Here is a 16,689-nt window from a genome sequence, read left to right as displayed (position 1 = left end):
GGCGAAACTGTCACATACTTATTATTTTATAAATAAACGTTTCTTTGCTCAGCGATCTGTATTTTAGTGCAAGTTATTGAATATAGCAAAGCTAGTATGAATCAGTTAGCCATTTTCCAAGAATTCTATATTGTTGGTATAGTGAGAGTCCAAGAGAATAGGTTGCTGAACTGGCAACTTTGCGTTTTTGTTTAACATAGGGCCCCTTATCAGTGTGGACCCCAAACTGCTCGTGCAATTGGACAAGTTCCACCATTCTAGATTGAAAACAGTGTATTTCCAACAACTTCACTTTCGATTCAGTTTTTCGTATGTTTAACATAATGGAGTAGGCCTTTTCAATATGTATTGTACTTCATTTATAATGTAATCTTTCCCATTTGAATTGCATGATGTTTTTCGTTGTGCGATATTTAATGTTTTTTTTTCTTTTAATTATTTTTTTGAATTATTGATACTCAAAGCATTTACGTGGTCTGTTAGAAAAGTATCTGACCTTTGCCCGAAAAAAAAAAAAAAAACTGGCTTACCTGGAACGTTGGACACGTAATCACCCTCATAGTAGGATCCTTGGGACTCCACACACTTCTTCCAGAGGTGCCGCCATTGTTGAAAGCATGCGGAAAAGGCCTCTTTCAGAATGGAGTTGAGCTCGGCTGTCGTTGCTGCCATAATGTCCTCTCTGGTCTGAAATTGCGTTCCTTTTAATGGCCTCTTGAGTTTGGGGAACAGCCAGAAGTCGCAGGGGGCCATATCAGGAGAGTATGGAGCCTGTCAAAGCACAGGATTCTGGTGTTTCGCCAAAAAAGTCTGAATCAAATGCGAGGAATGTACTGGAGAATTGTCGTGATCGAGGCGCCAAACACCTGTTGACCACAAGTCCGGTCTCTTGCGCCACACAGCATCACGTAGGCGACGGAGGATATCCCTGTAGTGCTCTTTAGTGATTGTTTGACCCTGTGGTGCGTACTCGTGGTGTACCACACCGCGGGAGTCAAAGGAAGCAGTCAGCATCATTTTGACGTTGCATCGCACTTGGCGGGCCTTCTTCGGTCTTGGTGAGGAGGAATGCTTTCAGTGGGACGACTGGGATATTTTTCCGGGTCGTACCCGTACACCCAGAACTCAACATCAGTGATGATGCGTTCATGAAGTCGCGGTTACTGCGGAGTCCAACATGTTCTGTGCGACTTCAACACGAAGTTGCTTTTGCTCCGCCGTTAGCAGCTTCGCCACGAATTTCGCCGCCACTCTCTTCATGGCCAAATCTTGGGTCAAAATGTAATATGCCGAAAAAGTATTTATGCCCACCTCTTCCGCTGTTTCTCGGATAGTCACACAACGGTCCCGCATCACCACGGCGTTCACGTTGGCAATGACCTGGTCATTTCGATATGTTGATGGGCGACCGGAGCGTGGCTCGCTCTCCGCCGATGTTCGATCGTATTTAAACCGGTTGCACCACTCCTTAATCAGTGTGACACCTATAGCATTGTCCCCGAAAGCTGTCTGAATCTTTCGAATGCCTGTCAGTCAGTTTTTGGCAAAATTTGATGCAGTAGCGCGGCTCCAGTCGTTCCGTCATTTCACTTGCACTGAAAGACCGACGCAAGCACTACAAATTACCTCGCTGAAATGCTGCTTGCCAACAACTGACGCTGTCGACAGGCGGGAAAAAATTCATGCGTGAGCACGAAGGTTCAAGGTCGGCTCACGCAAACGTGCTTGCTTCAACTCCATCACATTTTCGAAAAATAATAATAATAAGGTCGGATACTTTTCTAACAGACCACGTATGTTACATAGAGGCCTAAATGATCTTTTCTTAATTAATTTTGATTTAGTTAAAAGTATCATTCATTTGGAAATTCAGTAAGAATCTCTCGAGCTAATGTTTTGTGTGATCACTGATCACCTCATATCATTTTGATTTGAAACTAAATTTACGTAATTTTATTAATATTTCTAAATTCGACAATGAACGATATTTTTTACTTTGTTGTAGGTTGCAAGTTAATTGTAGTCAAGATGCCCAAATCTGCATTTATAAAAACAAAAAACGAAACCATGTTGGTAGATCGAAGAGATCAACACATAGCATATCTCATGAAGCGGGGCAATTCATTCAAGAATTAGGAAAGGCAAGACGACAAACAGAACCAACACGACAGATCCAGCAAGCTATATTGCCAATGGACGGTGATACAAGTAAGTCCATGTAACAAATTATTTTATTGTAGCATAGGAATCATCTGAGTGGAACAACTTGCTTTATACTTTTTCTTCAACAATTTTTTGAGTAGAAAGGAATCAAACTATTCAGGTGTTCAATTGCCCATACCATCGTTGCATCGTAAGAGCCTGATATACTGAAAATAATAAAAATATATCATTTTTCTTTTGCTTGTTTTTCATTAGTGAAAGGAGATAATGAAATGCAACTTACCATCATAGATAATGTTATTCTACAACAGAAAATATGAACCTTAAGAATTTTCAGTGCAGCCATCCGTAGAAATTACAGTGTTGCTACAATAACATTTCCTCCAAAATCTAAGTTACGGGAGCGAGTAGAGGAACGAACTCAACTGTATTTGATTACCTATCAAGTTGTTTTGGTATCCTATGAGCTACTTTTTAAATAACATTATTATTTAATTTTAATAACTGTATGTTAAAACTATTTTGTTTATTACAAACTAAATATAACTATTATTTAAAAAGTATGTCACAGGATTCCAAGACAACATGCTAGGTAATCAAATACACTTAAGTTCGTTCCTCTAGTCGCTGCCTTAACTTAGATTTTGGGTGGAAATGCTATTCTACCGACACTAATTTCTATAGATGGCAACACTGAAAATTCTTCAGGTTCACATTTTCTGTTGTAGAATAACATTATGATTGAGGTAAGTTGCATTTCATTATCTCTTTTGACTTACGAAAAACAAGCAAGAGAACAAGAACTTTAAGGATGATCCAAAACTGGATCAAAAGATTGCGATCTTGGCCAAGAATTAGTTTTTGTATCAGGGGTCACAAAAGTTTGGAACGGATCCTAATTTGAGTTTTCATATTTTTTACGGAATACTCACATCATACTGACTAAATTGTTAGTTTTGGTTTGGCTACGCTATATGTAGTTCTCCACATATAAGGCGTAAAAGAAAATGTTTGATTCAGTGAAATATATTGATTTTTTTTTTTTTTTTTGGATCAGGTGCCACCAAATTTTTGATCGGTCCCTAAATCGAGTTTTCATATTTTTTACGGAATAAGCACATCATACTGAGTGAATTGTTAGTTTTGGTTTGGCTACACTATATGTAGTTCTCAAAATATGAGGCATACAAGAAAATGGTTTGATTCAATGAAATATATTGAATTTTTTGGATCAGGGGCCACCAAATAGTTGAACGGCCTCTAAATCAAGTTTTCATATTTTTTTTTTCGGAATAAGTTCATCATAATAAGTAAATTGTTCGTTTTGGTTTGGCTACACTGTATGTAGTTCTCAAAATATAAGGCGTACAAGAAACTGTTTGATTCAATGAAGTATATTGAATTTTTTGGATCAGGGGCCACCAAATTTTTGAACGGCCCCTAAATCGAGTTTTCGTATTTTTAACGGAATAAGCGCATCATACTAAGTAAATTGTTGGTTTTGGTTTGGGTACACTGTATGTAGTTCTCCACATATAAGGCATACAAGAATATGTTTGATTCAATGAAATGCATTGAATTTTTTGGATCAGGGGCCACAAAATTTGTAAACGGCCCCTAAATCGAGTTTTCGTATTTTTTACGGAATAAGCACATCGTACTGTGTAAATTGTTAGTTTCGGTTTGGCTACACTATATGTAGTTCTCGAGATATAAGGCCTACAAGAAAATTTTTGCCTGAAGTATATTGGATCTGGGGGGCCGCGGTGGCTCAGTGGTAGAGCATTCACCTCTGGTGCTTGGGGTCCCGGGTTCGATCCCAGCCCCCGCCAAGTGAACTTTGTGGTGGACAAACACCGTGTGCGTGGGTTTTCTCGGGGTTCTCCCGTTTCCTCCCACTTTCTTCATTCCACCATTTCATTCATTACTCATCTTCACCGTCTCCTTTAGCCTAACCGGCATAACCGTGAGACGTAAAACTCAAAGATTTCATTTCATTTCATATATTGGATCTTTTAATCCAAAAATGGTAAATTTTGTATTATTATGTCAGGCTCCTAAGTCTCTAAGTTAATTTGAAAAATATTGATGAATGAGCAGAGCTGTCCTTTTGTAACCAACACTACATCTGAAAATTATTTTCTTCTTTCAGTTTTTTTTTTCTTTCTTTGTTTAATCTCTCCAATAGTAAGTGATAGCTTCATGTAAGTAGCTCGGAAATCCTATTTGATAATCATATTAACTTTAGGCTGAAGACTTGAAAGTAATCTAGAGAACTTATACCCTGAATGATAGTTTATACAACGTAATATTAATACGTTATATCACATATATTAGAAGTTCGTTCGAATGAAGGTGAACCTTCTTGTGCAGTACCGTGCATTCTAGTCAGCTTAATTAAAAAGCAAACAAATAATGTCTTCAAAATGTAAATAAAAGGCTAATACCACAAGAAACAAACAACTTCTCTAGGAAGTACTTTATGACATGGTCTTCGTCTTCAACGTAGGCACACTTCAAAAAGGATTAAAACATAGGAAAGCATATATGGATGGGTAAAAGTGGTGAAAAAGAATTTTAAAAAATATGCGAATTAAAACTCTTGTTGTCACTGGAAATAGACTCGATGTTAATAGTAGCTCACTTGTCACTATTCACTTTTTTTTTCACTACCTTCCAGACGGCGGAAATGAGTAGTAAAAACACTGCTTCAAATCACATCTATGTCACCTATCTATTGAGTGTCGGTTTCTCCTTATGAATGTAAAAAGCCTCCTAAACTTTTCGTTCAGTTGTTGCTTTTGCTTTTTCTAGCAAACATGGATTAGATATATTATAGTTATTGTCTTTGAGATGTGATGCCAATGCGGACAACTGTTGTACGCTTTCTATGTTTTAATTCTTTTCGAAGTGTACCTAGACTGAAGATGAAGACGAAAGTACTTTCTAGAGGATTTTTTTTTCTTTCTTGTGGTGAGTATTAGCCTTTTACTTACATTTCTAATTATCATCACTGCTCGCAATACAGTGATAAATAATGTCTTCGTTATTTTTATTTCAGTATTTGAAGTAAAGAAAAACTTACCAACTGGAAGGGGCGGTGATTGTTACTGTGCGGGAGTCAGACTTCCATTGGATGTAGAAAATATAGATGGACACTCATATTACAACACTAGTGTAAGTAATTAACCATACTTTCTCCAGTGTCTTTATCTTCAAGCGCTTTACACTGTAAGATTTAAAATATCATTATGAAAATGTATAATTTAAATTAATTGCGATCGTGGTTTAGCTGTCCAGATGACTTTTAAGCCTTATGGATCCTCACTCTGTAGTTTGAAACAGAAATGCATGTTAATGAGATATTCTGAGAGCATTTACTATCTTTTCATATGTGTAAAACTGACAAATTCATTACACTGAACGAAGCACTTTATGTTCTTTTAAGTTTTTAAGTTGTACGTCCCACGGTTATGCCGGTTAGGCTAAAGGAGAAACACTTTATGTTCTGTCTCCATTTTCAAAATGTAGCGGCTAACAACTACAAGTAATACACCGTGTTTCAAAAAGAATGACCTGATTTTGGACGGTAATAATTACGGAACATGGGACGTGCCGGCAAGGAAATGAGTGTAGTTTAAATCGGTGTGGCCTAGAGCTTCAGAAAATCGCCGTTAGATGTCAGTCAGAAGTAAGACTGCGTCCTCTCAACAGAAGGCGTTTTGTGTGCTGCAGTTTCCAAAGACTGAGTCAGTGATTTCGGTCCAGCGTGCTTTTCGTCGGCGTTTTGGCATTGATCCATCTGCACCCAAAGACGTTCATCGTTGGTATCGCCAATTTGAAGAGACAGGATACTTGTGCAAAGGTAGGAGTCCAGGTTGGCCTCGCACTTCCGATGGAATGGTGAAATTTAGCTATCGTCTAGATGTTGTTCGTACTGCTGCTGCTAGACACATAGAGCATTTATAAGAGCGTAGGTAAAACTTGAAGATTTGGTGAGTATTTTGTAATTTATCCCACTTTTGTAGTATGTTTTTATCAATACATATGGACTTTTTAAATCAGGTCATTCTTTTTCAAGCACCCTGTATATTGAGAATTGAACTACGCTCCCCACAGTTTGCCTTGAAGATTCGTGAATAATGCGAAGATAATAAAATCAGAAATGTAGAAGTAAGCTGCCTAGTATTTACAAAATCTCATTAAATAATCTCTCAAATTGTGCCAGGTCTTGTTACAGCCCAGAAATCTGTGGACGCAGTATATGATGTATAATTAATTCTTGGACACAAAAATTTCTGATTTTTATTAAAGAATTCTGAATTCCCTATTGATTTCCTTGTATTTGTAAACCAGAATGCAGGCGCCCCTAGAATTATGCTTGTCCGATACGAATTTGCTCAGGCAACCTGCCGTGTTTCCACTTTGATACTTGTCACACCATTTCGAGTGGAGCGGACTGCTTAATCAGGTAAACAGCAATGAATTTGGCCTGGGCGTATAACGCAAAGTAAATCACTGACAGTAAACAGGCGTATAGGCGTATGCAACAAGCAGCAGAACGCAAGTTAGTAGTCTTAAGTTCTTGTGAGGGTTTCTATTTTTTTCGTAGAAGGTAATAATATCATTAAATGGTTAATATGTCAAAATACATTAAGAGGTTGCTCAAAGAAATTTAACGTCAAGCAACATTATTCAACTCATCATGCGAATGATATGATAAGTTGACTTCAAGGGCCTCAAAGTTCGTTTTAACTTTATATTAAGGGCTTCATGGTAAAAATAAAGTAAAGATACTAAGAGGTCGCTACCATTGTTTATTACATTAATGGGTTCTTATAAGTACAAAGACTTCCTCGTTAACAGCTAAGCAATAGATCATTATTCTTTGAATGCAAAGTCAGCTAGCGACATAACAGAAGATCGATGTTAATAACCATCAGGCAGTGAACTCTTCGAAGGCTACTTGGCTTTCCATTGATGAATGAATGAATTCCCACATGAAGATGATGTCCTGCGTCGGTCCTTACTTCATATTCCGTAACAATTGTTTTACGCTAACATTGAAAATATATTTGTCAGCAATATTTCCTCCTACTGAAACCTTCGAAAGTTAAGAATATATACAGAAAATAGAAGTATTTTTGAGAAAACATCGCTTATAGTATTATGACATTTTCTTCTGCACATGACTATATGATTTCACATGATTCTGAAGCAGCCTTACAAGTAGACCTCACCACTTCGCCGTTGCGTTAGCAAAAGGAAGCAACTACTGTCCTAATGTAGGGTTGAATATAAGACACTGACAAAAATTTTAGCTGCTAATGAGCACTAGAAACATGGGAAGACGAAATAGAAACATGAATGTGGGAAAGGCATGTATAACAGAATTAGATAGTTGCAAGACCGATTTTTTTCCGAAATAGATGGAGGAACAATAGTTATGACTTCAACTATGTAAATCGAGTTAGGAGGGATGTTTTTATGACATTCCGGATCATGACCGCCATCTTGAAATCCGCCATATTGGATCGAGTCAACTTTTTCAAATGGAAAGAGGGTCATGTGGGGTATCAAACAACAATAATTTTTTCTACCCAATCTCGTGCAATAATTAGTTTGTCCATATCTAGAACGGTTTACAACTTACAGTTCTTTGAATGTTGAAAGTTTGTTGTTTGTATCAGATAACAGATAACTACAGTGGCAATGAACATAGCTCCAGAGACAGCATTCTTACAGAACAAAATTACGGCAATGCAAGAAATGCAAGTCCTCAGCATTCATAAAGTGGTTTTGACCTCGCCACTTCGTATGTGCGTTTGTGCATTCAACTGAAACTATAAACAGTAGTGGCAGCACGATGAAGAGAATAGAAATTCTGGCTACCAATGGCATTCCTGGTCGTAGCAGCTACGGTAGAAGGCAGGAGCTTACGTGCATCACGTACCTTCTACAGCGTCAAAATTCTTTGTAAGGAGACAAGTGCAGGAAATATTTATTTTCACTGTCAGTTCTACCCGTGAACTCGGAATTGTTTGAGAAATACTTATTTCGTTTATTGTATTGTGTTTGTAATACTGTGAAGTGCGTGCGTGTGTGTGTTAGGAAGTGTGTGTGCAGGCAACAAATAGAGACTAAAAAACGACACACCATGACGTTAAATAAGGCAAACATTGCCATGTACCTTTTGCAGCAGTTACAGACATTACGGTTCAAGCACAAAGCAACAAATATATTAGAAGAGGAAAGAGCAATCGCAGATGACATAATTGGATTCCTAGCGGATGAAGAACTGGAATTTGAAATGGAATACACTCTGGATGTTCTAGAGGAGGTACATCATGAGATAAACAATCAAGAAGCTAGTATGGAAGCGGAAGAGGGTAATCATTCAACAGATTCCGAAGATGCCGACAGAACACCAAGTGTCCAAGAAAGTACTTCAGACGCATCACTTCCATCACCCGCTAAACGCAAGAAAGGTGCTTCACTCTCGGTTGAGAAGACGAAACAAATTATTAACTACATGAAACAACATCCAAACCACAGTAAAAAGACAATATGTAACCGATTTCGCATTAGCGAGTGGACCTACGATCGTGTTGCTAAGAAAAAAAAATAAAGGACTATCACGCGAAGACAAAAGTTCCCTTTTACGAGAGGCATTGTACATGCAGTTTATACACGCACGTGAAGTACTTTTGCAAACGGTATCAGACAGTGATCTTCAGCGAATGGCATGCCACGTTGCGCGTGATATTGGGTATGAACAGTTTAAAGCCTCGGAGGCCTAGCTACTGAACTTCAAACGACATTATAATATTGGGCTACGGAAAGTGACAATCTTTAAAACAAGACTTCATCATGAGCGCCAGCCACACCTAATGCAGACTGCTAAAGACTACGTTCACAGTATCAAACAGACGTTGCCTTATTTTGAGTTTAAATATGTCTGTAATGCTGACCAAAGTGGCTTTCAATTTGAAATGCATCGCCCGAGAACTTTAGATATAAAAGGGAAAAGGAAAATGGTTTGGGTACAAAACCTCGCGGCCAGAACCTCGCGGGGACAACCTCGTGGACCAAAACCTCGCCTGGCCAAAACCTCGCGGCCCAAAATCTCGCCAGGCCGAAACCTCGCGGGACAAAATCTCGCCGGGCCAAAACCCCGCCTGGCCAAAACCTCGCCTGGCCAAAACCTCGCCACCCAAAACCTCGCGGGCCAAAATCTCGCCGGGCCAAAACCTCGCGCCCCAAAATATCGCCATACCCAAAATCTCGCCTGACCAAAATGTAAATGTTCCAACAGATGATAAGGATGACGGTATAAAAGACGCTGTTTCAGAAGAAGTATCACGGGTATTTGACCAAGTCCCGCGATACCATATGAAAATTCTATTTCTGTATTAGAGGATTTCAATGTGAAGGTAGGGCGACAGGATATTTTTAAACTGGTTATAGGGAAAGAAAGTCTGCATAAGGAAAGTAATGACAACTAACGAGGTTAGTTTCGTGAACTTTGGAACATCCAAAAACTTAAAATTTTAACAAAAATCTAATAATATTTATGAAAATATGAAACAATATATGAGTTTTTACGACGTCCCTTGATTATGTACTATAGGTTAAAGAAGACGTAGATGACCAGGATGAAGGAAATGATCGAATAAAGAAAGTGGGAGGAAACGGGAATAACCAGAGAAAGCCCACGCACACGATGTTTTGTATATTATTATTATTATTATTATTATTATTATTATTATTTGTAATGTGGAATTGCATATTAGGAAACACATTGGGTAAATTTTAAAGAAAAGTTTCATTCGCGGCGAGGTTTTGGCCCGGCGAGATTTTGTCCCGCGAGGTTTTGGGCGGCGAGGTTTTGGCCACGCGAGGTTTTGGGCGGCGAGGTTTTGGCCCGGCGAGATTTTGTCCCGCGAGGTTTTGGGCGGCGAGGTTTTGGCCCGGCGAGATTTTGTCCCGCGAGGTTTTGGCCGGCGAGATTTTGGGCGGCGATGTTTCGGCCGCGAGATTTTGTCCGTATACCAGGAAAATTGAGGCCCTTGCAATAAATGTAACACACCCCTACACAATCATGCCCATAATTAATTTAAAGGGAGAGTTAGTTGGTAAGCTGTTCATTGTTTTCCAGGAAAAGAACGGAATAGTGCCTGTAACATTGCAGACTGGATTTAATAGGTTAGTGCAGAAACTTGGCAATATACATGTTACAGCATCAACATCTGGCAAAATGGGATTACATGAACTGCGAGAATGGTATGTGAATTGACATTGGCCGAATGCAGGTAGCAGGAATTTACTTATGGTGGATAGCTGGGCATCATTTAATAATGAAGAGATGCGACGTACAACAGCTCCACCTGGGAAATCAGTGGAAGTGCGACAAATTCCAAAAGGTACCACCGGCATAATTCAACCTTTGGATGTATTTTTTTTAGACAATACAAACCATATTGGCGTACTATATGTGATTATGCAATAAAGGACGAACATTTCCATTCAAAACTGCATGACAGAGATACTATTGTCACTCTGCATTCTTTTGTGTACAATCAATTTCAGTCTCCTCGCTTCACAGGAAAGATTCAATATGCATTTTGTAAATTAGGATTTATTGATGATCTGATCGAATGGTTCGAGGTGCCGAAGAAGTACGCTTTCAATATTCCCGGCATTAACTTTTGTGACATTTGTGACGCTTCATTTTTTATTAGGTGCTCATGGTGCTCTGCAAAATTGTGTTTTGACCATTTTATGAATGCTGAGAACTTGCATTTCTCTCATTGCCGTAACTTTGTCCTGTAAGAATGCTATCTCTAGAGCTATGTTCATTGTCACTATAGTATTCTGTTATCTGATACAAACAACGAACTTTCAACATTCAAAGAACTGTAAGTTGTAAACCGTTCTAGATATGGACAAACTAATTATTGCATGAGATTGGGTAGAAAAAAATCATTGTTGTTTGATACCCCACATTACCCTCTTTCCATTTGAAAAAGTTGACTCGATCCAATATGGCGGATTTCAAGATGGCGGTCATGATCCGGAATGTCATAAAAACATCCCTCCTAACTCGATTTACATAGTTGAAGTCATAACTATTGTTTCTCCACCTATTTCGAAAAAAAAAATCGGTCTTGAAACTATCAAAATATATTGTACATGGCTTTCCCACATCCATGTTTCTACTTCGTTTTTCCATATTTCTAGTGCTCATTAGCAGCTAAAATTTTTGTCAGTGTCTTATATTCAACCCTACATTAGGACAGTAGTTGTTTCCTTTTGCTAACGCAACGGCGAAGTGCTGAGGTCTACTTGTTAGAACTGATGTGCTACTTTGTAAGTGGATTAACTAATGACGACAGCAGCGACAATGCATAAAATTTGCCTAATGAATACGATTCAAGTTCAAATGCAGACCCTGTCTCCCTTAGCGTAAAGAGCATAATCGTGGAACGTTAAACTGGAAGATTTCATTTCATTTTTTAAAATGCTGAAGATTTTTACATTCCTTTGTGGTCATGGATGAAACTTCAGGAACTGACCTGCAGTACTAAAATTTAGAGTTTACAACAAAGTATTTCGTCCGACCAGATATTAAAGACAGGATCACAGGACTATATAACATGAAAGAAATATTGGTTTCGAATATTGCTAATGTTTAAGTATAAATTTATTGCAGATTGTTAAAGGTAGTGGACGTACTTAAAAATGTGAGTAGAAAAATGAGATTTTTCATTAAGATGGGAACGAAAAAATTTAGGGGCAAGAGTATGGCAAATAGTTATTTCACAAATATTGAAATTAAGAAAGTTTCTAATGAATTTAATCAGGGAATATCGTCACGTTAGGTTAGTATATATACCCTAAGCATGAATTAGACGCTGAAGTAACTAGTTTTAAAGCATGGCGATTTGATTATAAAGCATGTGAGGTTTTGGGTTTGTGCGACTGAAATGTCTGTTTTATGTCCAGTGGGAAGCCATTGTCGGTTTCGCAACCAATAAATGAACGAAGGTCACGCGCATGATGTAACTACGAGGCGCGTTCGGGAAGTAACCTCCGATTTGTCACTGTGCGTGAAGTAGTGGGGGCAGCGCTGCCATCTTTGCACAGGTGTGCGCGGTAGATCAGTCTGCCTCGAGCCGTCATTGATGAAGGTTGTCTGATCACTAGTTCCACTTTTATAGCGTCTCAAAATGTGTGCTGCAATAGAAAACCCTGTCAAGTGCGAGAGCTCTTGTACGTTTTCTTACGGCAAAACAATATTCGGCAGCAGCTACTCATTGGGAGCTTTGTGCCGTGTATGGACCAAGTATGATGAGTGATGGAGTTGTTCGTGAATGGATTCGTTTATTTAAAAGTGGACCAACAAACATTCATGACGAAGAGAGGAGTGGCAGGCCGTCCGTGGTCACTGATGAGCTCGTTCTGAAAATTGATGGTAAAGTTCCTGAAAATCGACGTTTCACAATCTGTTCATGAATGTGAAAAAGTGGCTTGGATCTCAGCGCTTTGGTGATGCAAGATGCGGTCACAGGCTGGCTCAAGGCACAGGCGGGAGATTTTTATGCTGATGGAATTTCTAAGCTGGTGCAGAGATATGATAAGTGCTTGAATGTTTATGGAAACTATGCTGAAACATAGGGCAAAGTAGTTGTTTTCGTATGTATATAATAGTTTATTATTATTTACTTTGGTGTTCCTTTTTTAACCAATCGAATGCTACTTTCCGAACAGCCCTCGTAACTCTACATGTTCAGAAAGTTTGAATTGCCAAGTCGGTGAGAAGGTTGTGTGTTGAACAAAGTCATGTGAAAGTGTACCATTTAGAACACACAGTTACGAGTGATTTTTGTTCATTAGTTCAAACTGGGGAATTCTGCATGTCTAGCTGCAGAGACCATCAACAGTGAATTCAGACCAAAAGTGGCGAATGCACGTATCGTAAGCCGTTAGTTTTTTGAAATTTCGCACCGGCGACACATTAAAAATGATCCCCGAGACCAGCAACCAACATCGTGCTTTGATGAACTCACGAACACCGTGGAGTCGATCCGTTGGAAAAGTGTTCGTTTCATTGCGGATAAGTTAGTTTTACGCTATACCACTGTCATTTGGAGGCTCTACGCAATCGCTAAGGTAAGAAAGTAGAATTTATGCGTGCCACATAGGTTGACATTGGTCGACAGGGATCATCTTCTGGAGGTATCTTATCATATTAGCAACATCTTATCAAGTAATGGGAATGAAATCCAAGAAACGCTGTGTGTTAGTGAAATTTATTTACACGAAAATGCACTCTTCTGGGCATTTCCATCGCACCAGCCCAATATTTCACATTGCGACGAATTGTGGCGATATATTAGGCAGTTCTTAAGCTTACCATTTGTAGGTTCCGATATTTGGGCTAGTAGTAATTTGCTGGAAAAGAATGACTAAGTTTAATCACTTAAACTTAAGTAAAGATTGTTATTAATTTTATTATTATTATTATTTTAGTTCGCTGTATACGTCGCTAGTGAGAAAGAGGAAGGACTTTACAATTTGTATTTCCATAGCTGTCCTAACTACCAGAAAGAAAGCATGGTTGAATTCGGCTTCATTGTAAGTAAGATATTTGCAGGTAATTTTATAATTTGTTGAAAATTTGTCCATAGTGTTGTGGTGTAAAATCGAGAACTCTATAATCGAAATATTGTTGAGTCAACTTGAGCATGGAGAATGCTGTTGTTTTTTTATGGTTAAGAGATACATCACGTAATTCTATATTTTCTCTCCTGCACCCTTGTAATTATTTGCACACTCCTTGTTTATTGAGCGCAGGGCCTACTCTTCCATATGTGTAACACGTACATTTGCACGGAGCGGCAAAATATGTCACAACTATATTATTTACAATAAAAATTTCTTGTTGGAAACATACTTCATATTGATGGTAGTTAAATTTACTAAGCTGACTTTTGAATACTAGAGTCATTAAATCATGTTTACGTCGCATTAGTTTAAGGTCATATGGACAATGCTAAGCAAATGGTCAAACAAATTCCAGCATGAATTGCTTGATTGTTGTCAAATACAAGAACTCAATTCTCGAAAAATAGCGAACTCCTGTTCCATTTAGTTAATTACCACAGTTTTGATAAGAAAACTAGTCTTGTCTTTGTCATAAATAAGCTCCTTATCATGGAAGGCGGAAAAAAGTTTTTTTTTTTAATTTTTAACAGATGTAGAAGGAAAATCAAGAAATAAAGATAAAATAGCTAGTTGCACTAAAATTGCAAACTGATATATTGAGACTGAACCTCGATATTGAATTCTATAAAACGATTACCATCTTTCCTCTACAGGTGTGTTTGTTTTATTTTTCACTAACATAATAGATTATTATTTAAAGAGAAAACAGAGAGAACGAGATTTATTAGTAGTGCTTAAGCCTTTCTGAGTGCGAGTGCTATTTCCCTCCCCTTCGTTGTTTATGATGGAGTAGCATACTTAAAATCGTGGCTTTTAAGATTTGTTCTTTCTGGGGAAAGGGAGCGGCAAATGATATCATTGCACAGGGCGGCAAATTGCCTAGGGTCGTCCCTGATTGTACGTTGCCCAGTATCAAGACCATGAAAAACAGTATCCAATATTTTAATGTGTTCTTAACCACTACTTACTTGTTTCCAAGGATTTCAGCCTCCACCAGATGTTGATCCCGGAACCTCATGTGCTGGAAATACGGAATGACATTATTACATGTATATTAGTTTGCAAGAGATGTTTGCTTTATAACAGTTAGATTCAGTGAAATAACGCTATATTGCTTCGTGAACAAATCTCGAAAAATTCATAGTCATAATCACAAATTTGTATTTCTTGTAAAACATCTTTTTGTTTTCACAAAATATTGTGTTCATCAGATATTGGATTTAGAAGAAGGAGAGTGGCGAAACGTCGCACGGTTGCTACTTGAAAACGCTGCCGTTCGACCTATGTTTATTTGAACTTTTCTCTTTGTTTTTAGCTGTAGAATTACCTCCCGAAATCTTTCAGTTTTGTTCCCTTCCACCCTGTTTATATAAATAAGTCAAGAAGAAGCGTTACTGTGTGCTCTGGGATAAAACCATGATTCACCATGTTTCAAATACCATTTGTAGAGACGCAATTGTTTGAAGGTACTCGCTTTTACATTTTTTTTATATTTGCTTGTATAATCATTATTCCTTATTACTATTTTTTATTTATTTATTTTTAGATTGAGATTGAAGAAAACAATGCAGGAAATTACTTATCAGCCGGGGAAATGCCTCTTCCAGCTCTCTATTTCACAATGGCAATTTTATTTTTCCTCTCAGGCTGCTTTTGGGTCTTCATCTTGAGGAAGAGCAAGTAAGACTTCTTTTTGATTATTATTAATTTATTCATTTTTATTTACACTATAATAAATTTTCGTGGAATTTCTATTGTAACTCATGCACATGCTTTTTTTTTTTTTTTTTTTTCCTCAACCTAACATACAACAGTAATTTTGTCGCTTTCAAGCAAAATGTATCAATTTTATTTAAGAGGTTAATTTCGTTTTGCGCTAACCACCATGTCGTAGTTATCATAGGAAACATTATAGTCGCAGGTTTTAGTTCACAAGTTTCAGTCTCACATGGAACTGTAGGTAACTTACATAGCCCAAATTTGATCAAGTATGTTGCAAAAGTAACCGGTGTTGGAACTTGCCTTGCAAATGTTTGGGCTAGTCGAGGTCTTTATTGGGCCAGGTAGTACTTCATTTGAGCTGATTGGGCTAGCAAAATTTTTAGTTCTTGGGCTAGTTTAATAACAGAATTATAGGGCAACATTCACGCCACCCTATACATATTTAGGCTAGTCGAGATTTTGATTGGGCTGGTTGGACTAACACTTCCTATTGTTTGGACAAACTTCAGTCTAACAAGGAGACATACGGAAGTGTCACTCACCAATTTGAATGAAACTTTGCATATTTGTAGAACATCGAAAAATAATCGACACGTATTTTTTTGTTTGTTTGTTTGTTTGTTTCGGCAATGGTGAAGATTTAAGGGTAGAAACCACCCTTTGAACGTTAGGGGTGGTCTCCAAGCATAGTCAGAAAACAATCATTTGATATAGAAGAAAACATAATGCCAGGGGGGTTCTGGACAGCTGATTCAGAATCTGACGTCAAAATTCAAAATGGCGAACCCAATATAGTGATTACAATTACAAAATGTCTTCTGGTTTGAAATTCTGTGCAGTTAGCCTAGAACAATTATAGTTGGCAGGGGTTACTACGACGAGCTTGCAGGCCGATTTGAAATCTCTTTCTGTTGATTTGAAACCCCTTTATTTTAACGAAATGCTTGATTAAAGTTAGTCTCTATTATTAGCCTATTGGAGGTGCTTATGTACAGTGAGTTTCCTCGCCTTTCACTATGTCAGAACTTCACATATCTGAATTGTTATAATTAGAAATTTATTGAGAAAACGCTTCAC

General features: G+C 38.0%; 1 protein-coding gene across 1 annotated transcript in view; it reads left to right on the top strand.

The window, feature by feature from the left end:
- Positions 1-16,689, top strand: part of LOC145673736 (protein GPR107) — an 81,805-nt gene that overhangs the window by 29,706 nt on the left and 35,410 nt on the right. The window contains exons 4-7 of the mRNA XM_081743474.1: positions 2,006-2,208; positions 5,225-5,340; positions 13,696-13,800; positions 15,437-15,570. Of these exons, the coding sequence (XP_081599600.1) occupies positions 2,006-2,208; positions 5,225-5,340; positions 13,696-13,800; positions 15,437-15,570 (558 nt within the window). The remainder of the gene's footprint in view (positions 1-2,005; positions 2,209-5,224; positions 5,341-13,695; positions 13,801-15,436; positions 15,571-16,689) is intronic.

This window comes from Thermobia domestica, chromosome 17, assembly GCF_964235325.1.
Source record: "Thermobia domestica chromosome 17, izTheDome1.hap1.1, whole genome shotgun sequence".
Taxonomy (NCBI): domain Eukaryota; kingdom Metazoa; phylum Arthropoda; class Insecta; order Zygentoma; family Lepismatidae; genus Thermobia; species Thermobia domestica.
Note: the sequence above shows the minus strand (reverse complement) of the source record. Positions and strands in the feature narration are given on the sequence as shown.